Below are 26,289 nucleotides of genomic sequence, written 5' to 3'. Positions count from 1 at the left end.
TAATGGGGGTACAGGGTGGTTTTGAGGAAATGCTCGTTGTCGTTAGAAACTCCTCTTACGTTGTTATAGTGCTCTTATTCAGCAAGATATACATAACATATTGGAGGATAGTGTACATTCAAATATCCTCGTTATTGATTAAATAAAAACCCTAAAAATCAATACTACCTTTTAATTATTTATAAATTTTACAAATGTAAAAACCAAATTTTGCATTACACATACAATTGTACTTTTATTATAAAACTATATAAAACACAATGACTAACGAGTTGGCAATATTCTAGGATTCATTTGAGCTTTAAAGGTTTATTCCACACAAATTATATAATACTTATCTATGGCACAGGTTGTGTAAAAATGAAAAGTAAATCGTACATCTTCTACTCAGAAAACACATTCACACGTTCATAAATAAGCATGTATGCATTGGATTTCATTACTTCCTGAAACTTCACTTGGTGTACAGTTGTATCGGATGTATAAAACCAAGAGTTGCAAAGTGTCGAGTTCGGTGGCCCTCTTCGGTACGTTACAAAATGCCCAGAAAATGTGTCACCAACATGAACCACAACAGATTTCAAATGAAATACATGATTCCCAAGACTGCAATGAGCAATGAAAATATCATTACATTAAACAAATCTTTATAATAGCTGTTAGGGTTTACTACTTTTAAACAATTCTTTAGACAGCGAATTCAACTAAGTTAATTGCTTTAAAATTTGGGTGGCACACAATTGCATTGAAAATGAACTATTTTATACTTTGATTTAAATAAATTTCCAAAAGAGTACTTAAGATTTTTAAAACACTATTTGAAACAAAAATTGACATAAAAAGGTATAAGACTAATATACGTGTTTTTTATATATTGTTGTGCAAATTAGCCCTTTGTGACAGCTTCGCCACTTCCTCCATGTAAACTCTTTTATACTCTAATTAGTTGCAATTATATTAATAGATTTTTTATTTTTTATTTAAAATAAATTCATGCAAATTTTTTAATTAATGTTAATTTTTGGTCAGCCTTTTTAGTAGTCATATTTTAGTAACAAAATACACCACGGATGACTAAATCACAACGAAAATGTCGACCAGCACTGACTATTAACCAGTCAATGGATGGTTTTGGGAAAAGAAGTGCACTGTAAAGTGATACCATTCAGCCTACTTTTTTGAACAGCTATAATTTAAGCTGTAAATAAGGTAAATAAAAAATTGGTATTACAGAGTTTTGCCCACCTGAAAGTTGTTGCGATACCTCGATTTTCAGCATCACCACCTTCGTTGGCTGTTACCAAACCATTCTCACTTAGTAAATCACAGATTTTTGATGGCTTTCTGGTAATAATAATAACAATACTAATACAAAATCAAGTTATAACTTCGCAAATCATAACAGTATTATATACACTAAAACTTTCATGAAGTAACCAATTTTATTACTCTTTTTATTTAAACATACCAAAAAGGTTTCCCTAAATTTCAAAATTAAAAGTGCTTAAGCAAGCAATAATAGTTAATTAATAATATATCATTTTCCTAAAAAACGAATTCGCCATACTGACTGGTTACCCTCTTCCCACGCCTTTTGATACTGCTGATAATCCGAAGATGATAAATTCTACTGTCGTTAGAAATTTCCATTTCCTGATCATAATTACCATTGATTTCGTAATATTTTATGGAATTTCGACCAAGCCTGCTGGGCTGTAAATAACGTCAAAAGCTGATACAATCTGTCTAAGGAAGGTAGATGGTTTGCGATGGTCGTGCTATATCTATTCTTTAAATTTATCTTCATTTATTCCTGGTACTTGGAAAAATTATTTAGTCAAGGGCCATTCTGACCATAATTTCAAAGAACAAAGTTTTGACAAAGCACAAACAGGTGGGCTCTGTTCATAGAGGGCCCCCAAGAAGCAAGTTTGAGCCCTTTCTCTGCTGGGCCCATCGACTTTGCCCTCATTTTCACTACATTTAATCTTTTCACTTCCTGGAATGACGCTATCGGAGTGGTTTTTTAAAATTTTCAGGATATAGTTATAATAGTTGTTACTTGTGTATATTTTACTCCAAGTTCTCACATCGCCAAGGGCGACAGTGCCCCTAAATACGGCTCTGAGGACTGGAGGTAGGCACCGATGTAATAAGTAGTTTGGCACATTAATTTATGGTCAAGGGTACCAGAAGTGTATAAAATATCTCTCAAGAGAAGTATTCATCTAGGCTATTAAATTAATACAAGTACCAGTGCAGGCTCATGCATATTCCTTTGGGCGCTAATTTCCCGAAAAATTGCTAAAATTTTAGTTTTAGTTTATAACTTTGCTTAAGATGTAAAAATCTAAAAACTACACTGAGTAGGAATATTTAACTATTGAAGAATGACATTTCACTGATGAAAATCACCCATCCATAAACTGCAACCTTGTACCTCTTCGTGGTGGAAGGGAGTAACAGGTGGAGGGGCAACCCTCCATGCTGGCCAACTAAGGCTCTACTTCTTCCTTAAGAAAAGGTGTAAGGTATCGTGTTGAGGGTTGAATGGTACCGGGGAAGCGTAAATACGGTATCAAGAACGATCCCCTCGGGGAACCAGGCGAAACCCCGCTGTAATTAGCCTTCCGCCCTGACAGAGGATTAAGGGCGGTGACCTTTTACTTTCCTCTTTTCTCGTGGGACCAAAAATTTAATCACCAAACAAACAAAAAAAAACAAAAACCGGGCAAGGGTTCGAAAGAACCCAACCCAAAGCAGGGGGAGGGTTCGAAAGGACCAACCCAAAGCAGTAGGAGGGGGAGGGTTCGAAAGGACCCAACCCAAAACAAGGGGAGGGTTCATCTTCGGATGTTACCCCCCCCCCCCCCTGTTCTTAACCTTGAGGGGGGACTTACCCCTACAGGAACCCGGCCAAGCCTTCAAGGGTCTGCCTCTGGCAAGAACCAATCGGTGAAGCAAGGGTTCGAGGGGGATAACCCCTTAACAAAACCCAAAGGCGGAATCGTCGCCGCAGGGAAAAATTGAGGCAGGAGGTCTGGAGGTGTCTGATAAGGACGACCCCCCGCCATCACTTCCAAAACGATCTAGGGAAAATGACCCCCCCCCGCAGAAGAGATGGGCACCATTCAGTGTGAGATTCGGAAGCGTTTTGGGAGCTTTCAGCTGATTGGAGGCGCCGTTCACTACCTCTGTAAGGATGGGTTTACAGCGGATTGGTTGGTGGGAGGATTTGACCAGAAGGAATTGGTATCCCGGGGGTCGCGGCTTTTAGTAATGAAGGCCGCCGACCTACCGAAGCCCTTCAAGGTAGCCTTCCGCAACAGGGATGTCTACACAAAGGATGGCACTGTCCGCCTTCGTAGACTCAGGACCTACAACAACGCGCTAAATACGCAGTGTTGGAAGGTAAACAAAACCGATGTGCCGACTGCCATCCGCTGTATCTTCCAGGTGGATGGAGATTCGGTTAAGGCTATTAAGGAGGCAGGACACAGAGCCTTAACGGGCCTGAACAGTGGTATCTTTAAGATACTTCATGAACCTGACCCGACAGCTCCAGTGGCTCCGGCCAAGGAGGGTGTTTCAGTAGAACCCTCTGCTTCGGAGATCTCAAGGATGGAAGATGAGACTCTGGCTGGTGGGGACTCAGGAGAGGACATTCCTTTGGAAGATACTCTCGCGGAGGACCTAAAGGCCTTTGGCTTGTCGGACACCGACCAGAACAAAGAGGTTGTACCACTGGAGGGGGCAACCAGGGGGTCAGGCTAGGGATGCGAGTCGGACCGGTGGGAGTGTTGGGGTCTCCACAACCACCACTGTGTCTGACTAGTCATCTCTAGCCAGCAACCAAGCTCACCTTGTAGCCAACTTAATCAGTGGCAGCCATATTTGTTAGTAGGCCAAATGGCCAAAACCCCTTATTTTATCAGGCGTAACTCCCAAGGGCACCGGTGGTGGCGCCAGTGTGGGAGTTAGTATAAAAGGAGGTAGGAGAGAGGCATTAATAGTCATTCAAGCAGAACTGTAGAGTCAGTGGTTAGAAGCAGTCAGGAAATAGTATGGGAGTGGTTAACTCCCAGCTAGCCCACTAGTCAGTTGTAGTTGGTCCCCCAGTGGCTGCTTGGTTGCATTCTCTTCCCTTGGTGGGAATATCTAAGAAATACTAGTATCTCATTATAATAGGATAATTATTGTATAGTTCGCTCTAAGGCCTCCGAAGGCACGTTACCCAACCTTCAAGAGTAAGAGTGGCTATATAATTGGTGGCAACGGTAAACGGAAAACGGAAGCAATGACATGGTGGCTTGCTTCAGAAGGTATTTATAAATTTCATCTGAGTTCTCTGGTGGTGTTCTCAGTAGTCTCCAGTAAGCGGTAAGTTTAGGTGTAACTTGTTAAAGCTATTGGGCGTTTAAGATATCGTTTTTTTACTGAAAATTTTCAATACTCGGTTTTTGATGGCTGTGCCAATTGCTAGTTCCCCTATTTTTGATTATTTACGGTAATTTACGTTTTCCTTTCACTATGGCTTTTCCAAGTCACTGTTCGTCCGCGTTAGGCTTAGCTTTTGATTAGAATATTCATAGCCAATTTATGCCAATTAATCGGGACATTTTATTTCGAAAACGTAATAAATTTTTCGAGTATTACGCATCGCGGATCGCGGCGTGATTAGTTTTTTGGCGTCCACACGTGGCAAAGTTTACATTATTTTCCCGCCAGTTCTTAAAAGGTGTCAAAGCAATGGCGTGATTGGCGTCTGCTAAGTCATTACCTTCTAAATACTGCTTAGTCATGTATTTAGTCGCTTTTTAGTAACTGTCCATTTGTCTATTTTTCACGTCTTAGTTCTAAATTAATAATTAATTTTTATCGTTTTTTTTCTTTCGCGTAATTATTATTTTTCTTTTAATATTTGCGTCTTAAATACATCGCGTTTGTAATTTTCAACATGGCGGTAAGCTGTGCCACTTATTTTGAATCGTTGCTTTCAAATATTAATGATTTAGTTCAAAAGCGAAATGAGTTAGTTAAAAATGTTGTTCCCCTTGCTTTGAATAAAGCGAAGAAAAACGTCATTTGTTTGCGGTGTTCGACCGAAGGTCATTACGCCAACAGATGTCCTAACAAGCAGTGGAAGCATTATGGTGCTGGTGACCCTAATGCCAGGCCATTTGGCAATAAACGAGTGAAGCATTACGGGCGTGGTGGCTTGAATGCTGAGATTTATGCCTATGGAAGGCGGATGCATTACAGACCTAGTCATTCTGAGGCAGTGTTCTCTAAAGACGAGAGCCTGATAGTGTTACTATCTGATATACTAAAAGAATTTGATAAATTTAACTCTGTATTGTCCAAGCAACAAGTTTCGTTTCAGTGTGGTCATCCCTCAACTACTGATGTCGCCGTGTCATCCGCAGAGTCATTTGATCCCACTCATTCCTCTCCTTTGGTCAATACTTGCGAGGTGTCATACCAAGTTCCGGCTACGGTTGCTTCTGATGAATGTCAGACAGAAGTTATCGCTACCAGTCAAGATTCATCATGTCAGACAGAAGTTATCATTAGCAGTCGAGAGTCATCCTGTCAGACAGAATTAGATGTCGATAATTCATCAACTCAGACTGTATCCAGCTATCCTGAGCTGACCGATATCGCTGTACAAGCGGGTAATTCATTTGTCCAACCCAAAGACAAGCAGACTCAAGTCAGTCATTTCGCTTCACGACGAAGGCATCAGGATGAACATGCGTCTGAAATGTCCAGTTGCTCTGAAGTTGCTTCCAAGCCAGTGGGGTCATCACAAGAGGAGTCAGTTGCTGCTGTATCAGATTCTCCTACAGGGCAGGTTTGTGGTTCCTGGAAATGTTTCAAAGCCTCCAGCCATCGCGACTGTACCCCTTCAAGATGACACTGGTGTGGTTCTGTTACCAGACTTACCATTACGAATTAACTCTACAGATATCGTGACTGATCGTTTCCTGTCCACAACCCTGTTGCGCCTTAATGAACTTGCTGACTTTCCGTATCGGCATTTCAATGATATTCACCTTTGTTATAGAATCTTGCCATTCCCTGTATTTAGAGACCTACAGCACCAAGATGAGTTGTGTCAATCCCTCATTGAACGTCTTGTCACTAGACAGTCCGGAAAAATCACTGGTATGGAGTGCTTTTCCTTGCGTCAAGGTTTCCTGATGTGCGAACCATCTCCTGGGGTTTTCAAGGTCATGCTACCCAAGAAGCTAACACACCGGTTCTACGATTTATGTCATGCAGCCGCTTGCCATAACCGGGGTCAGCTAGCCGACCTTCGTCGCGATTTTTGGTTCCCTACGATGCAGAAAGATTTGGAGGTTAAGTTATTGCAACTGAAATCCAGCTGTGAGCACCGAGCAAGGATGTGTCCATTCTTGGACAAGGATCTCGAATTTGACATTTAACTTAACTTAAACTTTTCTTGTACTATTTTTTACCTTATATTGTGTTTTAGTTTTGAAAAAATAAATCCACTCTTGCAAAGTGGGGGGGGAATGTAGCCAACTTAATCAGTGGCAGCCATATTTGTTAGTAGGCCAAATGGCCAAAACCCCTTATCTTATCAGGCGTAACTCCCAAGGGCACCGGTGGTGGCGCCAGTGTGGGAGTTAGTATAAAAGGAGGTAGGAGAGAGGCATTAATAGTCATTCAAGCAGAACTGTAGAGTCAGTGGTTAGAAGCAGTCAGGAAATAGTATGGGAGTGGTTAACTCCCAGCTAGCCCACTAGTCAGTTGTAGTTGGTCCCCCAGTGGCTGCTTGGTTGCATTCTCTTCCCTTGGTGGGAATATCTAAGAAATACTAGTATCTCATTATAATAGGATAATTATTGTATAGTTCGCTCTAAGGCCTCCGAAGGCACGTTACCCAACCTTCAAGAGTAAGAGTGGCTATAACCTTACCCAAAGATGAGTGTAAAGGTGCTGCAAATTAATTTGCATCACTGCAAGGCAGCCACTGCAGTTCTCTGTAGGAGGTTTGCAAAGGAGGGCTTCGATGAAGCGCTCATTCAGGAACCGTGGACAGCCAATGGCAAGATACTTGGTCTCCATAGTGCAGGTAATATATTCTTTGATTATAACTCTGCAAAACCAAGAGCCTGTGTGCTGATACGTAAGGGCATTCATGCCCTTCCGCTCTCGGCATACACCTCTAGGGATATTTCTACTGTTCATCAATCATTGCTTCATCTATGGATGGAAGCGGTGAGTTTACAATAGCCTCGGCATACCTTCCTTGTGATGATGCTCTTCCGCCTCCCCCGCAGGGGCTGATCAGTCTGGTTAGCCATTGTGAGGGTTTGGGGGATAGACTGGTCATAGGGTGTGATGCCAATGCTCACCACGATATTTAGGGTAGCTCAGACGTGGTAATGACTTAGTGGAGTACTTGGTTGGTACAAAACTAAAGGTTTTAAACAGGAACCATGAACCAACTTTTGTTACAGCAAACAGAGAATGTCGCAGACAAAATTATGAACTGGCATGTGTCTAACGAACCGTCTCTCTCGGATCACAGACACATTTGCTTTAACATATCGGTCAAACCCATTCGGGCTAGTACCACCATTCGTAACCCCAGGAACACAAACTGGTCCGGTTACAAGGATGACCTTGGTATGTTCCTAATGGATGACAAACCGAGGCTCACTTCGGTGTTGGATTTCTATTTGGCTGTTGATCGCATGCAACATGCCATTATCGACTCCTATCACCGCAATTGTCCCGCGAAGACTGTCAACCGGCCAAGGTTAGTTCCTTGGTGGTCTAACGAGATTGGCGGTCTCCGCAAAGAAACTCGTAGGCTCTTTAACAGAGCAAAGAGGGGAGGTGACTGGAATGCTTATAAAAGCAGCCTCACTTCCTACCATAAGGCCATCCGCGATGCGAAACAAGCTTCGTGGAGGAACTTCTGTGAGAACATATCTGATGTTCCCAGCACGGCCAAGCTAATGAAAATTATGACACATGAAAATACCAAACATCTAGACACCCTTAGGTTGAAAGATGACAGTTTTTCCACACCCGGAAAGGACACTAACACACATGTTAGATGTACACTTTCCGGATTCAAGTATCACGAACAGCTGCGATAGTGACCCCCCTCCCTTTAAGAATCAAGCGTACTAAAAGGGAGGATTGGGCGGTGGCTAATAAGGTCGTCACGCACTCTAGACTTATATGGGCTATAAAGTCCTTTAAACCCTATAAGTCCCCGGGTCCGGATGGGGTAATGCGCACTTTACAAAGCCTGGCTTGGGTTGGCATCACAGGAGCTATGAGAACAGCCCCAAGTGCTTCTCTTGAAATCCTCCTGAATATTCTTCCCCTGCACTTATTTATAGAGGAAGCGGCAGTTTTGGGTGCCTATGGGCTTAACCAAAATAGGTGGTGGAAGGCTAATGATTGGGAAAATGGCCACACCAAACTCAATAGAGACATCTCTAGTCAAATACCGATTCTTACAATGGGTTCTGACATGATTGTTGCTAAATTACACTTTAGTAAACCCTTTGAGGTTAGCTTCCCTAGCCGCACGGAGTGGTCCTATAGTACCCTCGGTACCAGAGGGGAGGTTGTCTGGTTTACCGATGGGTCCAAGACTCGCCTTGGGATATACTCGAGTGTATTCTAGGCTGAAATTTGTGCTATTTGCTTCTGTGTTGACTATTGTCTTAAACAGGGCTTTCGCGGTATGGCTATCCAGATTTATACGGATAGTCAAGCCACCCTTAATGCTTTTAATCAGTGCAGCATTTCTTCAAAACTGGTTCTTAGCTGCCTAGATCTCCTACATGCTCTTGGGACATACAACAGAGTTTTTCTCTGTTGGGTCCCTAGCCATAAGGGGTATCAGGGCAATGAGAATCCTGACGCATTGGCTAGGGACGGTGCAAGGTCTGGGCTAATTGGGCCGGAACCTGCAATCCTCATTTCCCCGGGTTTGACGCGTGACTTGGTTTCCAAGCACATGGCAGGTCGCCAACTCAAGCTTTGGCTTGAGATGAGTGGTCAAAGGCAGGCCAAAGAGTTCACTCTAGGCCCGACTCGGAAGAGGTCGAGAGAGTTGCTAACTCTCTCTAAGACCAACATTAGGATGGTAACTGGCCTACTTACAGACCATTGCCAACTCAACAGACACTTAAGTCTCATAGGGGTTAATTATAACCCAATCTATAGGGCATGCTTTACAGAGGAGGAAACCGCCTCTCATGTACTCTGCAGCTGCGACTATTACGCCGTGCAGAGATTCGAGCATCTGGGTATGCATCGGTTGGAGACACAGGATGTCTCCAACATTTCGGCCAAGCAAATCCTTGATTTTGTCTCGGCAATAGGACTCTTCTAGAGTCAGGGCTCTGGGGATGCACAATGGACCTTAGGTCGAAGTGCTTGGTTCAACCACCCCGTTCAATAATAATAATATCACTAATCAACCAAACCACTTCGTTTTTACCTACAACAAGCACACACAGAGCGCATTTAAAAAATTTACGCATTAAAGTACTACTTCAAGATAAATTTCACTTTTACAGCATGAAACCAAAATCGTTATATATTTTAAGCGACTAATAAACTTACTTGGTTAAATTTCCGCCAAGCAAGCCATTACACAAATTCGTAGCACCCAAGCTATTTCCAGCAGTTTTCTTTTTGTTTGACAGTAAAAACAAATCCATGGCCAGATATTCAGGAAATGACACATGGTCATATTTCTTTTTTGGTACTCCACTACTTCCAAGCCACAATGTTCGGACAAAATGTAAACACAAGCAATCTGGAAGCTAAATCAGAGGAAGGGTTGCACTTTTTAAAGCATTAAAGAAATACCCTAATCAAAACCGCAACAAAAACAAAAATGAAGTCCTACAATTTCCTGATTAGAGGTTTTTATAACATCTAAAAAATGGGAAACTTAAAAATATCTATGTATTGGTCTACCAAATATTCTAACTTTAATTATTCTAAGGGATTGAAAATATTATATAGGCGAGTTAATTTGGCATAAACTGAATCATTAGACTGAGAAGAGTTTGGTTGCATAATTTCAGGATGAGGCAAATTATCATTTTGAAGTAAGTGGTGGCCCCAGAGAAAACTTAATTGATACATTTGCGTAATATTCCCAGATTTAGGTGCCGTGCGAAATATTTTAATTTTATCACCCAATGTGAAGGTCCAAAAATTTATCATTTTAACGAGAAATATATTGTTTGAAGATAATGGGATGTTGACTTCTTAGTTTTAGCGTTAGCGTTTTTTATGCAAATTAAGATAAGGTCAATAATCTAATTTGTTTTACTAATTGTATATAAAGTCAGTCACTCCGTGTAAATATATACATGTCTGTATATGGAGTCTCTCTCTCTCTCTCTCCAGTCCCTGTATTCTTAATTGCCTTTTTGTATTAATCACTACCTATTTTATTAGCTCTGCTAGATATTTATATCCAAAACTCAAAAGCTAAGATAATTACAATTAACTCTTTAAGACATACTTAATCTGTGGATAAACAATGAACGTAGCTTTGTACCTTTTCATATTGTCACTTATTTTTGTTCAATAAAAATTTTTATTACAATTTAAGATTAAAATTATAAAATTTTAAAAACCTCAATAATTAGACGGTGAGCTAGTTAAATTTGAGAGACTAGGACTAAGCCCCATTGCAAATATAAAGCAGATAATTGGTTCCCATTCATTAAGTTAAATATAATTTATTATTAAATTAAATCATAATAATAATTATTTTCACATTATTATATTATAATAATATTATTATATTATAATTAAAATATTATTAATCTGCAAGAGAGAAATTTATTTACCTTTGCGATACTGAGCTGCTTTGAAAATGTTGATTTACATATTACCGCCTTTCCAGTTGGAGAATGAAGTTTGGAACAATTATCACACGTTACTCCATGAACCAATTCTGAAGAAGACCAATGATTTAAGCAGTCTTCAAGTCTCAATAAACCCTAAAAGAATATTCATCATCAATCTGATCTGATTACTGCCAGTGACAGTGGCGTAAATAAGGCCCCCGCATACCCCGCAATGCAGGAGTGCCACAGGGCATCAGGGGGCCCCTAAACTCCTGTTAAATAATATGCTAGATAACAACTAAAACCCCTAAAAGAGTTTCACAGGTTGGCCTATAGTGTCTTAGCTACGCCACTGTCCAGTATTTAGAAATTTTAAAACACTACCATGTGATTACAAATACAAATATTATATTTGTTCAAAATAACTTACCCAATAGTTATCTGGAATAGGAAGTGAAATACTGTCAAACGAATCGTAGTGGATAGGATTCTGTAAAAAAATTAGAATTGCATTTTTTCAAGCTCATAGGTGAAAAAACTTGGAATTAAGCACGAAACAAGGTAAGGCATTATAAAACTTGATCACTACACATCTTAATATCTAGCGAAATAAATAAACTAAAGATAAGAACTGAGTGATTTCCACCTCTCTTCCCCTTTACTTAATTTTCGCTGAGTGACAGCTTGCACATCTTGAGTGACTGCTTGAACTGTTCTGGCTATTGTACCTCAACCCTTTCCTTGTTGTTTGATTTGAATATTCTATTCAAGAACAGTTCGAGACGTCGGTCAAGCTGTCCCTACCTCAAAAACTTGATAAGGTCCTCAGCCTTTAAATACTCAATTAACCTAATTGCGTAAACATTTGTCTAAAAACAATACAAACTCACACTTTAATAAAGTATTGTAGAAAGTTCTTTATTAATATTTTAAATGATCTTTACTAGATTTTACAGAGAAACGTACTACCACAATGGTGATTAAGGCAGGCCACTTACAGTCAGGGCCCTAGAAATTTTTCATAAAGCAAAGGGGTTTTTAAGGGCTTGAAAGAAATGGGAGGTCATAGTTCTCCACTCATTGTTTAATCATGGGCCAGGTGATAGAGCCTCTCTATGCAACTGCTGAGAGCAATAGTAAACTTGTAAAGGCATTAAAAAGTGAACATGCATCATATTGCTATGATTAAGGACTAGGTGGAGTTGCTTAATAGTATGAAAGACCATTTTGTCTTAACTGTTATGTGCTATGATGCTTCCAGATTTGAAAGTGTTGAAGATTTCATAACAATGACTATTTTAACACTACGCCTTGAAGTCTAACGTTTGTACATAGTGTTTTAACGATAAAGGTTGTTTTTTTAAATTTCTGTACACATACTCGCACTGTGTAAGCTATATTCAGTTCGCTCAATTTAGTTAATCTGGTACTCTTATAAGGGACTAAATTTCTACTACTGGGTATCCGTAAAATAAATAAATTCCACTAGAAATAATTAGCATTACTTTTAATATACTCGAACAAGAGATCCAATTGTCTGAAGGTGATTCTACAAGGAGGGAGCACCTAACTACTCAGGGGGACTCCCCACTACAACTGCCCACGTTCTGCCCCGTGCTACTGCTTTACTCCCTCCTTTATACTAAGGTTATAGGGGGCGCTTTAGTCACTATTGGCTTGGCGCCAACTTTGGGCCTTACACTCTACAGTATTCTGTTTCTTCACAGAAAGTCGAGTGATACCACAAGAGTCATGTCTATGATTTATATCTTTTATTTGCCCATGGTTCAATATGTATGGTGTTTATAGTGATGAATTATTTTCTAATTTAAAAAATGTATGAATTTCTTACCTCAAACCCACAACTTTTACATGTAAGGCGACTTGCTATTAGTCCTTTAGTTGAGAAGCCAATAATTTGCTTTAACTTTGGTATTCTTATAGGCGACTGCGTACGGAATGCTACATTATTGCTTGAATATTCAAGTGGCTCCTGAGAAAAAAAAACTAGTTTATTTGTATCTAAAATAACACTATTTTTGAAAAGAACTATACTCACAGAATACTCCAGTCCTCTAATATCAAGCAATGATTTAGTGAAAGAATTTGCATGATATTCTTCTTCGAGAGTAGTTGTTAAAACATGAAACAATTCATGAGCATCCTATATAAGAGATATTTCAAACACTTGATATTAAACTGCTATTAAGTATAAAAAACAATTGTAATATCAATAAAAATTCGGTTAACACCAATGTTTCCTATAATTTTTCAAAGCATCTGTGTGCAAATAAATTCTTTAGTTGTAAATCCCTTACCAAAAATTAAGTGGTCTAGGAACTTGGTTTTAAATTTGTATTTGGGACAAATACCAACTAAATACTAACTAAAACCATACATAAAAACAACTTATTACCAACTAAAACCATACTGCCAACTTAATATCCACTTATTACCCGTTTAACTAGTTTATTGAAAAATGCTGACAACTTAAAACCAACTTAATACCAACTAAAATGTGTATGCCAACTTATTTTTTGGTAAGGGTTAACTCAAGGCAGAAGGAGTGGTTACGAGTTTTCACCCAGTGCCAAAAGCTGGGATCGAACCCGGCTCTCCTTGCTGCGAGGCGAAAGTGCTAACTACTCTGCCAACCCACCTAAGCCACTAGAAATTCCGCATTTAAAAGTTTACTATTAATTTGTGTATGTAAATTTGTCCTATATTTTCATTTAATAAGGTGGGTTAGATCGCAGATTGTGGAACTTTCTGAAAACTTGGAACCAACTCCTTCATAGAGTTTGCAAGTTACTTTGTTTTCATTATCTTAAGATATATTTAATTTTTATGACCCTTAAAACAAAATTGATGATTCTTTTGAAGAATAAATAAAAGATGTAGATTTAATAAAAGAAAGTGATAAAAATGTTTTCTAGACATCATGAGCCCAAGATTAAGTGAAGTTTCTCAGCATGTGTGATTCTCGAACTTTCTTTAAAATTTAAGGTCCATCACAATTCCAGCAAGCACTTTTTTGATTTTTATTGCTTAGAGATGTATTAGCTTAACCATCCTCGTGTAAAGTGCTATTGTTAAATAGTGAAGCTGGTAAATCATTGTTCCAATCTGTTTCTTCAGGTGAACGAGCATCCAAATCTGTCACATTTAATTCTACAAAGGACTGAGAATATCTCCTTTTTAAAATTTCTCTCGACTGACACCTGCTTACACCTAGTCTTTAGCTTGAAATTAACTCTAGCTCATTTGACAGGCAAATTTAGCATCTCTTTTCATGCTCATTTGCGAGGTGAAATCGCCACTCCTCCATCTTGACCTTTTTTAAAAGAGTCAAAATTGCTCATCTTTTAGCACTAATTTTAGAGGCAAAATTGTTACTTTCCTCATCTCCATATCACTTTTATTAAACATAATTATCTACTGCTCAATTTCACTAAAAACGACAAAAAACCTCAAATAAGTTGAGCAGTGCCCATCACCGCGTATAGTTCGAGATAAACCACTTTTTATAAGTTCTTGTGATTCTCACTGGGCGACTCTTTTCCTAAGTCGAAGTACACTGCTTCCCCAATGTTAACCTAACTAATATATAAGTATTGACAGACATTGTTAGTAATTAGAGAACTTTGGGTTTATATACATTTGAGGAAAACTACAATATCTCACCTGTTCATCACAGCTTATAACCCAGCCTTTAGACCTTAAGGCTTGTAAAACTTCTGCAGGGCTCGATATAGATCCCAATAAATCGTCATCATTGTTTAGTACTGAAAAATTAACAAAAATACATGCATTATGAAATGACGTAAAAATATTCCGTATTTCAAGTTTTTGATATTTCCTATTGATTAATGTTTCATTATTAATTTTGGCCCCAACAGTACCAGAAATACTAAATGGGCCCTACGATTGCCCAAATTGGCTTTGCAACCATGCACTAGGCTATTTCCAATTCATTGATTTAACATGAAATGTTTAAAACATTCTTAATATGTTAATGTATTGAGTGGTCGAGTTTCACTCTCTAAGCCTTCATTTAATTTGATAAAAACCAGGGGATAAAATGCAGACCACCATATAAAACATTAACCCTCTTAGATACACCACACACCAGAGGAATTACTAAATTTTACATAGGTGAAACTCCTTCGTACTTGTGTGGCAATAAAGCAAGGCACATGCCAAGAGCCCCTGATTTTAACCACTCAGTATGTTAAATTTTTAATAAGGCTCAGGGGGGTGCAAAACAGCCTGAAAATCATGTCAAAAGAGCATAGCAATGGCCCTTGTTAAACTTTTACTTCTGATGGTATAAATAAATTCCTTTAGCTAAGCTTATCATAAAATATCAACTTAAAAATATTAATCATACTTTTAAAGATTTTCAAAAGAGCATGAGATAGGCTGTTATTAGAAGATAAATTGGAGTTTATCTGGTAGTTTTCAAAATTAGATAGCCAGTTCAAGAGATTTATGCTTGGAGCTAAAGACTGGAGTACAGCATTCATAAAGCACCAATTACCCAAATTTTCAAGGCCAGGAACAACATCTAAATTAAAAAAACTGAGTAATGAATGATTGTGAATGTTGACTATAGAAATATTATGTAACTAACCCTTTCTCCTCTTCTTTGGTTTTGGTGGTCCAAAAACTACATAGGCAAGAGCACATGCACCAAATATTGCAAAACTACCAATAAATGGAATTTTTAAAAGGCCTTTCCAAGGCATTTTAAGTAGATACACAATTAGACCTAAAAAAGGTTGCCATTAGAAATTAGCAATGCTTCTGGTGATAAGTTGTATATGTAAAAATGAAAGAATAATTGAAAAAACTCAGGAAAACACTTCGTTTCCCCACATTTCCAGACACCCCTTTTTGAATGTATTTATTTTTATTAAAAATGAGTTTGAAGTATGTTGAGGAGATTTTTAGCAATTCTACCAATCCAACTCATGGCATACTCCTCCCAATCCACCTCATGTGGTCTGCTCCTCTCATTAAGAGCCGATTAAAACAAACAAAACTTGGTAACTTTTTATTTCCCCAGCTTGTCATATTGACATGAATTCGGATCGACCCAACATAAACATTCTTCATTAGCATAGATTTTTTTTCACACTTCATAATTCAATTCTTAATATTAATACAAATTTAAAATAAAAATATTTTTAATATCCAAAAATAATGTTAATACAAAACTTAAAAATAATAAACAATAGACCTTCCATTCCATAACTTCCCTAATACAGCGCTCCCACAAAAATCAGGAAAAAAAGGGACTTTTCGCTATAAAAATAAGTTAAAATAGTGTTCAATGTAAAACAAAAGTTCTTTATTTGAACCACATTCCTGGGATTTAATAATGTTTTCAAATTTATGGCACAACCTTGTGTACTATGTTCTAAATATTGTATCATTAAACCTTGGCTGATTATTTTGTAAACAGTACTTAAGCAGATGTATAAACATATTTTAAGCCTATGGTGGATTAAATAAAAGATTAATTAGAGAGTCGAGCGCGGTTCCTAAGGGGGGGGGGGGGAATATGTCAAAATCATTACTACATGCCAAACACATACAATATTGGATGCTTTCGACTGTATTAGGGTCTACGGGATAATAACGTAATTAAAAATGCAGTTTCTAAGTTAAAAGTTGAGATTGTTGCGAACATCATGAAAATGTTGATTGAAGTGGTGCGAAAGTGGTTTCGGGTGAAATGCGATTCTTTCTAGTCAAAACCTCATCATAGCAACATGAATATATCATCGGAATTACAAAAAAAGAGATGAGGGCAGGTTAGATATGCAGAGGTGTACAAGGTGGATAACAGCTTGGATTAACAATAGTGCCTATATAGTGGATATATCACTTTTATCGTTCCGTGTGCATTTTCTAAGTGTTTGTTACGGGTTCTGCCTTGTAGAAGGCTATGTGTTACGGGAGTTTCGGAAATTATCCGTTAACTTCGCCGAAGTTGCGCTGCTATCGCAAAATCCATTTGCTGGTCAGATTTTTTCCAAGTGATATATCCAGGTAGGCACTACTATTGTTAATCCAAGATAACAGCCCCATTGTCCAGTCTTTGTACTTCTTGAAACACATAAGTGGTAAATACGGAATACTTTAAAGATGAACATATATTGGCTGGCAGAAATGACGTAAAGCACCCCTCGTTTACCTTCAGAGGGGCCTACATTCACATGACAAAAAAAAACATTTTAACCGCATTTTCTCCAGCTTAATGCATTTGAATTCTGAGTACATTTCACATGTAGCAACCATTTAAACATCAAAATAGTATTTTTCTACTTCGTTTGCGTATTTTGGTGCTCTGCTAAATAGCCTTTGAGAATGAAGAACTTGGGTCAAAATTAGGGCCAGAAAAGTTACCATGTCAAAATTATAATAATTAATTTTAATAAAAAAATTATTTTAAACTATCAATAATTCTTAGATAAATTTTAGTGCAATTTCTAAGCCTTCATTTAAATTGATAAAAACCAGGTGCTCAAATACAGACCCCCATATAAAATATTAACTATCTTATACCGGACACTAAAACTAATTCTTGGGACAGAATAAAACGGTAAAAATATAAGTTTTCCAGTTAATATCTCAATTTAAAATCAATGACATTGAAGATGAATCTCTATATGATTTTAAGTAGTCTAATGGAATTATGTGATTCATCATGGCCATGAGTACCAAGTATATTTTTTATATTAAGAGATAAATTACTGCTTTTAATTGTAATCTTACCTCATTTCATAAGAGGAGGAGAATAACGTAAACGCATTACTTGTCAAGGTGTCATTGCCCTCGTAGCAGACGACATGAATACCAAAATCCGATATAACAAATTTTAAGATAAAGTAGAACATGCGAGGGAAAAGAATGAGAGAATGAACTTAACTACATAATTCACCGTAACTTGGAACGAAATTGGGAAGAATTAATTCAAAGCATGTAAATATGCCCCCGAAATATTCGATTTTGAAATAAATTAATTTTTGGAATTTCCACTGTTTTTTACATCTACTTAATTTTGTCCAAGTTTCTACAATTCAGGCACGTCTTCGAAGTTCAAATATATGTTTACTTTTTTTTTTATTCAAGGAAGAAAGGCTGATTGAGTCTGAGAAGACCGCGAGCCCGGCGAAACACCATCTGATTAAAGAAGGCGAGATATGTGTAACGGCCACGCGAACGGGGGGATACGTGGGGACAGGGGTGGGGACACCCGTGGCGGAAGTATTCCGACCACCCGTTGGGGAATTGGTAGTCGTCCTCACACGACCATCCACAAACTCTGCCTCCCGGACGCCTGGGATTACAGGAGTGAGCCACTACTCCCGGCATATATATGTTTACTATTCAAGAACATTAAAATTAACAGTATCGATGCCCCCCCCCCCATGTTTGTCTAAATCACACCATAAGGGATATTCTGGATCAGATAAAATTCAAAACGTTTCTAAGTGCACTCTATCGGCAAGAACACCAGTTATGCGCGGCGCGAAAAACTGTTTGAGATAAAAATTATAATGACTTTTCTAACACTACGAGAGAGGAATACAGATATTTTGACGACAGCAAAGATGGAGAAAAACTTGTCATTGGGTGACTGCATTCTCATCGCTTGCATCTTGGAGTCATTGCCACATAACGAGTATCGAGAGTTTGGCATGCACATTCTACCAGAACAGAAGCAGACTGTTGTAGAACTCATAAGACTACTCTTTGGTCACAGAAACGCCTTTGAGGAGCAGATACAGTATAGGGAGTGCGGATAAAGCAGATATATTATTATTAGTAGTAGAGTTGGGTGGTGGGGTCAAGCCAAACCAAGCACTTCGACCAGAGGTCCATTGTGCAGCCAGTGTCGGATACAAATCATCAAGCCACATGGCGGGAGCGCACCCTCCACTTGCCGTGAACCGCGCTTGGTGCTGGGCCACCCGCCTCAAGAGGCGGGGGGCAGGCACCCCCTTCTGTCCCATATGTATCCGCCACTGTGTGCAGCCCCAGCCTTCTAGACATGGAAAAGCCCAGTCTCCAAAACGAAGCGTAAGATTTGCTTCGCCGAGATATTTGAAATATCTTTCGTTTCCAGCCTGTACATACCAAGATGCTCAAACCTTTGAGCTGCATTAAAATCACAGACACGAAGGACATGAGAGGAAATTTCCTAAAATAAATCTTTAAAAGAAGAAGATCAGGGATTGACAAAGACCTTTCGAGGCCGAAAGCTCTCTCCGTTAACCCGGACATTTTACAGTCAGGTTTCTTTTAAATTGGCAATCCATGATTTTAAAGGTTTTAGTATTTAGGAAATTTGCTCCTCTGCAAGGCATGCTCTGCACTTAATACTCTCACTAATGCCAATCAGATGCAGATGTCTATTTAGCTGGCATTTACCTAAAAGTAGGCAAGTAAACACCTTATACTTAGAGAGCGAGAGCAACTCAGTTGCTCTTTCCTTAGAAGCCCCAGGAATAAACTCCTTGGTCTGCCTCTGACCATCCATCTCAAGCCAAAGTTTGGCCTGTCTCTCAGACATAGTGCTGTGCACATGGCTGCGAAGTGCGAACTATGCCATTGGGTATTGGAATAGCAGGTTCAGCACCCAAGAACCCAGCCTCCACATACTCCTTGGCCAGAGTGTCAGCCATTACCATGAAGCACCTTATGACCAGGCGCCCAATAGGGTTGAACCCTATTATGGGTGCTCAGTTTTGAAATGAGATCCAAACAGCTAAGAACGAGCTTAGAAGTGATACTAAACTGATAAGAGCCTTAAGGGAAGCCTGGCTGTCCAAGAAAATCTGAACAGTCTTGCCCCAATACTTCTTATTAAGTCAGAAGCATAGAAATCTCATAGGTAACTAGAATGCTGCCGCCTACGGCTGAGCTTGACGCCAGTTCGCCTTGAACCTTCAGCCAATGAGAGGCCGTAGAGTGGTTCCGCCAAGGAGGATAATAATCCTCCTTGGATCCGCTACTATAGCGGGAGATAGGTGACGTCATTCTCTCTGGTGACATTAAATTCTTGGCAGAACCACTCTTTGAGCTCTGATTGGCTGAGATCTGGCTATGGTCTGCCACGGCGTTTGGCCCATTTGCCAGTTACACGGCAGCATTCTAGTTACCTATGAGATTTCTATGGTCAGAAGACTACACAAAAGCAAATGGCAGAAATCTCTGCCTGAAAAACCGTAGCAAAAATGCCGAGGCTCTCAAAAAAGCCCAACTTCTTAGTCTGACAGTAAACTCGAGCTCTCACCCCTGAGTGAGTCTTGGAGCCATCCGTGAACCAAACAATTTCAACCTTGGTTCCAAAAACTGTGTTGCCAGTCCATCCTAAGCGACTTGGAAAGTAAACACTAAACAGATTTTAAAAGTGTTACTTTGCAGGCATGTTGGTAGAACCCATCAATAATTAGATGTACATGACCAGAATATTGCCGAAACAATTTTTTGTGGCTACATACCCAATTAGCAGACCTCCACCATCCATTATGTAGTAACCGATAGGCACTCATAATTGCAATCTCCTCTATATAAAGATGGTGTGGTAGAATATTCAGAAGCACCTCAAGAAATGCGCTTGGGGCTGTTCTCTTAGCTCCTGTAATGCTGACATAGGCCGGCATTTCCACAGTGCGTAGTTTATCCTTAACTGACTTAAGCACTACCCTCGACCACCAAACCACTGCTGCATAGTAAACAAACTTTTGGCTAAGACCCCAAGACTTTTATGGTCAGAGTAACATTTTAGCCTTCCTGATACTAAGATCAAGATAAGGCTTCCATGTTAACTTACTGTCGAGAATGACACCAAGGTATTTTACCTCAGTTTTCTTGACCAAGATGGTCCCAAAGAAAGAAATATCGTTAAACAAGTCCTGTACCTTCCTCCGAGTGAAGGGAACCAGGCTGGTCGTATCAGGGTTGACGGTGAGGCCAACCTCCCTGCACCAGCATTCCACAGAGATGAGGGCTTTTCTCATCATAGCCGAAATAGTTCCTGGGAACTTCGAAGTAATAATCATTGCGACATGGTCGGTGTAATCAAAGCCGTGACAGCCATCCCTGTTTAGCCTCACCAAGAGTTTATCCACAAACAGGCACCACAGCAGGGGTGAGAAAACACCCCCTTGAGGGCTGCCCCGGGTGATGGTGACCCGCAGTGATTCGCCAAGCAAGGAGACCGTCGCAACCCGATCGGTTAAAATAGAATCGATCCATAAACACAACCATAAGTGTATAATATTGTTATAGTGTGACACTTCTTATTCTTCACATGAAAAAGTTTTACTGAGAGCTATTCACAAGACTGATGGCATTACGGGCTTCATCGCCATTTTGCGTCCGCTTGCAAACTTGTCACACGTAGCCTCTGACAGCGCCTCGCTAGGGGGAGATTTTCTTCTTGTGATGACGTATGACACAACGTATCATTGATACCGAAACGCTTAACAGCCTTAAGAATGAAAGGCATAGATAATTTATCAAAAGCCGCCTCGAAGTCCATAAAAACAGCTAACGCTATTTCTTTGAACTCAATTGCACGTTCAAGGCAATTATATTTATGTCGTGAAATGTAGCCTCAGTAGATTTGCCCTTTTGATAGGCATACTGAGCATCAGAGAGGGGTTTAACACTAAGAACCATAGAGATAGAAAATAAGTAGAGGCCCAGACAGGGGGAAAAAAGATCTTCTTTCTGTTATGGAAATTTCTCCCCCCCCCCCCCCCAGTAGAATGCGTTATAGGGAAGAAGTACGTAGCGCCACCACACCGTTCTGGAGGAACTAGAAATAAGCGTAAGAAACCATGGAAACCAACTACAGCTTTTGAAAATCCAACTTTTTAGGCTTAAGAAAGTTTCTGTAACTTGTAAATTGTAATAGGCTTTAAAGGGGCTCCAAAGGGTGGAAAAATGTGTGTAAAGTCAGTAAAGTGCGAAATTTACGGTTAACTCTGTCCGCCTCTGCCAAGGCCGAGTGAGGGGTGGGGGGAAGGAAAAGCATGCTCAATTTTCTATTTTTTTTGCCACCGAACTTTGGAGCCCCTTTAAAGGGCAACGCAAGTGAGCTGGCAAAATGTGTGTAAAGTCAGTAAAGTGCGAAATTTACGGTTGACTCTGCCCGCCTCTGTCAAGGCCGAGTGAGGGGTTGGGGGGATGAAAAGCATGGTGCTTTTTCTTTTTTTTTGCCAGCTCACTTGCGTTGCCCTTTAATATATTACTTTTTTTCATACAATTTTGAATGAATTATAATAATTTAATTATAGTAATTATGTAAATTTAAATAAATTTTAAAATAGTTATAAAGCTTGTGAAGTTCCAAATTGGAAAGTACAATTTTAAGGGTTTAATAATATTAGTGATATAAGAAGTACTTCTGGTGATATCGGTATATAACAGCTAACATATTGATTTGGTCTGTTCGGAGACACTCGAGATTAATAATATACATCTAGCACCTACTATTGCACGGAAAAATTAAAACTCCCAAAAACGTCTTTGGATATCCAATATGAAACTCTCGAGTTAAAAGTGTCATCCTCGGATACCCTCATAATTAATATTCCATGATTAATGTTATTTAAAATTTGTAGTCAGTATGGATGGATTTTGAATCTACTAAAATTGACGAGATTAAAGATGATACATCTCTAAAAAACTCTCTTCATGAAATGAGAAAAGCTTTTATTGAATTTAGATAAAAGATTTGGTCCAACTTCAATAGAACTGTTTAAAGTTTTACACAAAACTGGATTGAAGAATAAAAAATAGCAATACCCTCAGTTACTACGAAGCTTTGTCATGACAGTTCATTTTTATTCTCCGAAAGCATACGATTTCTTGAGAAAACACCTTTGTTTACCACATCCCAACCCTCTACGAGAATGGATAAACAAAATCGTTCCAAGTACTTTTAACTACATTAAAAATGAGAGACACAAATCAGATCATCAACTTTTAATAGCATTATCTATTAATGAAACGTAAATCAAGAAACATACTGAATGGACAGGAAATTAATTTTCCGGATTCGTAAACTCAAGCCACTGAGGAAATTGAAACATCAGCCCTTGTATTTATGGCTATGGCTATCAACGGCCATTGGAAAGTCCCCATAGGATACTTGTAAATGATTAAGAAAAATCAGCAGATACATCAACGATAGCATAAGTGGCATAATTATATATAATATAATTCTGCAATGATGTCATAGAGCCCAGCTGGTTGCCACAAAGGGAGTTTAGTTTCTCCCTATAACGCATAGCTCGCGAAGGGGGATAGCACCGCGGAACAAACCCTAAGATTTCATTGGGCCTCTACTTATTTTCTATCTCTATGCTAAGAACCTCCCAGATTTTTAGGAGAAATTATTATTGATTATTATTATGAATTCCCTCTTGCAGTAGGATGGGTAAAATAACTTTAGAGCCCACATAAGCTTGGAGTGACAACTGGCTTTGCCACATCCCAATCTAGTTTTGCGAAGTCTACCAATCTCATTATTTCACCAAGGAACTACCCTTTCCTAGTTGGTAGATGTTGCCGGACAGTTTTGGTGTAGTAGTCGATTATGTACTGTTGCATGTAATCAACAGTCATTTCGAGCTCCAGCACCGAGGAGAGTTTAGAACAGCATCCTTGTAAATGAAGATCAAGTTGATCTAGTATTGAGAATTTAGGTAATTACCTAAGGAGGTTTGACCAAAACAGAAAAACATATTTGTCTATGATCCGAAAGTGACGGTTCATTAGACGCCGGTCATTGTGTCACAGAAGGTAAACATTGTCTCTGCACAAAGTTAAGTCTATATAACCTCACTCCTGTTACTTGTAACAAAAAATGGTATATTATGTTTAATAAGAATATATAGTTTAGTACTAGCCAAATATTCCATAAAGTCATCACCACGTTGGTGGCAGTGAATGCTGCCCCATGCAACATGGTGAGCATTGGCATTACATTCAATGACAAGCTTCTTGCCCAGTCTTTCACAGTGGTTCACCAGATTGGCAACCTACTGTGATGAAGGGGACAAGGCATCATAAGGAAAATAACCTGAAGCCAGCGTTAACTCATCTTCTTGATCAGCTGACGAGGAGAAGATTTTTATGGTGGAAGTGTCCCTAGATTGGTATAATGAAAGAGGAAGAACGTGAATACCCCTTCGTATGAAAATACATGCCATGGATTTAGCAGACTTAGGCTGCCTTACAGTGAATCACCTTCATACCCAACCATATTTGCCAGTGTTGATGCTGGGTTACTCGCCGGCAAAGGGGGGGGGGGTGTCAGCTATAAGCAACAATCACAGCACCCCACACACGGATAACTCAACCCGTCAAAACTCGTCAATGTTCTTATGTACAGTTTTCATTGGTTAGACGCTTTAGCGCCTGCTGCTGTCGGAAGGGGAAAATTAGCGTAAAAATTCGTCCAATGAAATTTGTACACAACACTTCGTGTTTAAAGGCTAGCTGCGTTCTCCTTGTGTTTGTTGCTCATAGGTTACACATACCACAAACACGTTAAGTTTCTTGGAATTTGACGACGTCCGTGAAGAGGACCTGAAGGGAGATTGTCTCTCTTTCTCTGAAATGAGGGGAATAACCAGAGGTAAAGCCCAAGAATATTACTTTAATAGGAGTGGGTTATTCTGTCAAATATTGGGTGATTTGGGTTTTCCCTTTTTTCCACTCTTTCGAAGTCATATGATTTCAGAGACTACCGAGTGGGGTCCGTCGGTGACTAGGGCCTCGCGTTTCATCATTTCGTTTTCTTCTCTCGACCAAGATAGTTCTCAATTTCGAGTATCTCCCAACCAGTATTTTAAATAGCTTTAATCGTTGATTTTTCAATCGCCTTTTTAAAGGATATAGTTACTAACTATTAGCTGCTTGACCCAAAAAGCCCCTTTCAAGGCTAATAAGCTATTATATTTATATATACTATAGCTCTGTTTTACCCAAACAGTCTTTTTCAAGACTACTAAGCTATTACGAAGTCTTTTTCAAGACTACTAAGCTATTACAAACAATCTTTTTAAAAACTACTAAGCTATTACAGTCTTTTTCAAGACTACTTAGCTATTAAAAACAGTCTTTTTCAAGACTACTAAACTATTACTAAGTAAGTTTTAAAATATGAGCACCCGAAAATTTTTATCTGGGGCCCAAAAAGGGCAGAAGCGGAAGAGAAAAGATAGTTTTGTTAGTAGTCGGAACATTTTTTGAAATCGTCAGGGGAAAGCTTGGGAAATAAAGAGGGGATCATCTGGGTTTCTTCTCTTGGTACGGCTAGATATTGGATGATCAACAAGTGATTTGAGGGTGTTGAGAGCATTACTTTTCCCGGGTTCATAGCAGCCTGGACCATGCTCTTCTGGTCGGAATGCTCTGGAATCTCATCTGGATGGTTGGCTATGAGGGTCTCATCCACGACTTTGCACTAGGGATTCAGCGAGGGGTTCTTTTAATTTAAGTTAAGTTAATAGGGATATCCGAGCGCGACTTCATCGCACATTCTTTTGTGCTTATTCCGACATGGTCTCTCTCTTGGTTCGAGAATCAGAAATTTCTGAGCATCAGAAGTCTGTCCCAAGTCTATCTTGAGAATCAGAATTCTGTCCCAAGACTATCTTGAGAATCAGAATTATAAAGTCTTGCGCTTCTGCCTCCTGGGGGAACAAAAACAATTGGTGACCTGCCATTTTAAGTGGATCATTGGTGCACCTAAGACTCGTGTCCTGTGATGGTACGGATGACATCGCCTGACCTAGGAAAGTTCGCTCGGGGTTGTGGGGGGGATGCCAGGGAGTCTCGAGGTTACCTTCATTTTGTCTCCAAGCGGAAACGTCCGGACGCCTTTTCGACCCTGTGGCCTGGCCTTGGAAAAAGCGCGCTTTTGTTGGGATCTGGTTACTTGGTGGTGGGCTTGAGGCCCGCGAACATGATAATGGTTCCATGGGATCGCTGTGAGCTGAGGGGATATTACTGGTCTAGTTCGGAAAGTTTTGGGAAAACCTGGGACGAGACGGCTCGGAATGTATTGCACCATGGTCTTGTGACAGAGAGAAAACGCTTTCATTAGCAATTCAATTGAGAGTCCAAATCTACTTTCAAATGAATTCCATATTTCCAAGTCCTCATCAGTGCATTGTTTTTGGCCATGCAACACATTTTGATTTCCATTGTCAGTCAGTACGTCTTCATCTGGTCCAGGGGCTGCTGATTTAAAGGAATCAATATTCAAAATGAACTCGTCTAAGTCAGTAATTAAAAAGGTGGTTTACTGATGCAACTCTGTATGCAGCTGGAAATTAGTGAGGGTTTGGGTGATCCCTGTTACCTCCTTTCTGTCTCAGGGAAC

General features: G+C 39.4%; 1 protein-coding gene across 2 annotated transcripts; it reads right to left on the bottom strand.

Annotated features, from left to right (window-relative positions):
* Positions 1-175: 175 nt before the first annotated feature.
* On the bottom strand, positions 176-17,745 carry Usp30 (ubiquitin specific protease 30). 2 transcript variants are annotated; one of them, XM_090177985.1, is made up of 11 exons: positions 17,655-17,745; positions 15,505-15,642; positions 15,262-15,438; positions 14,556-14,656; positions 12,931-13,035; positions 12,724-12,864; positions 11,302-11,361; positions 10,872-11,024; positions 9,625-9,827; positions 1,246-1,344; positions 176-606 (listed from the first exon to the last, which is right to left on the bottom strand). In XM_090177985.1, exons 2-11 carry the CDS (start codon positions 15,617-15,619, stop codon positions 384-386), a joined length of 1,377 nt encoding a protein of 458 aa, XP_090034111.1. In that variant the 5' UTR covers positions 15,620-15,642; positions 17,655-17,745; the 3' UTR covers positions 176-383. The 2 variants fall into 2 exon arrangements, with proteins under 2 accessions (XP_090034111.1, XP_090034112.1); XM_090177986.1 differs by having other exon boundaries at positions 15,412-15,438.
* Between the last annotated feature and the right edge of the window lie 8,544 nt (positions 17,746-26,289).

This window comes from Leiobunum rupestre, chromosome 6, assembly GCF_980474605.1.
Source record: "Leiobunum rupestre chromosome 6, qqLeiRupe1.1.hap1, whole genome shotgun sequence".
NCBI lineage: Eukaryota > Metazoa > Arthropoda > Arachnida > Opiliones > Sclerosomatidae > Leiobunum > Leiobunum rupestre.
The sequence above is the reverse complement of the archived record's forward strand: the minus strand, read 5'-3'. Positions and strand labels throughout refer to the sequence as shown.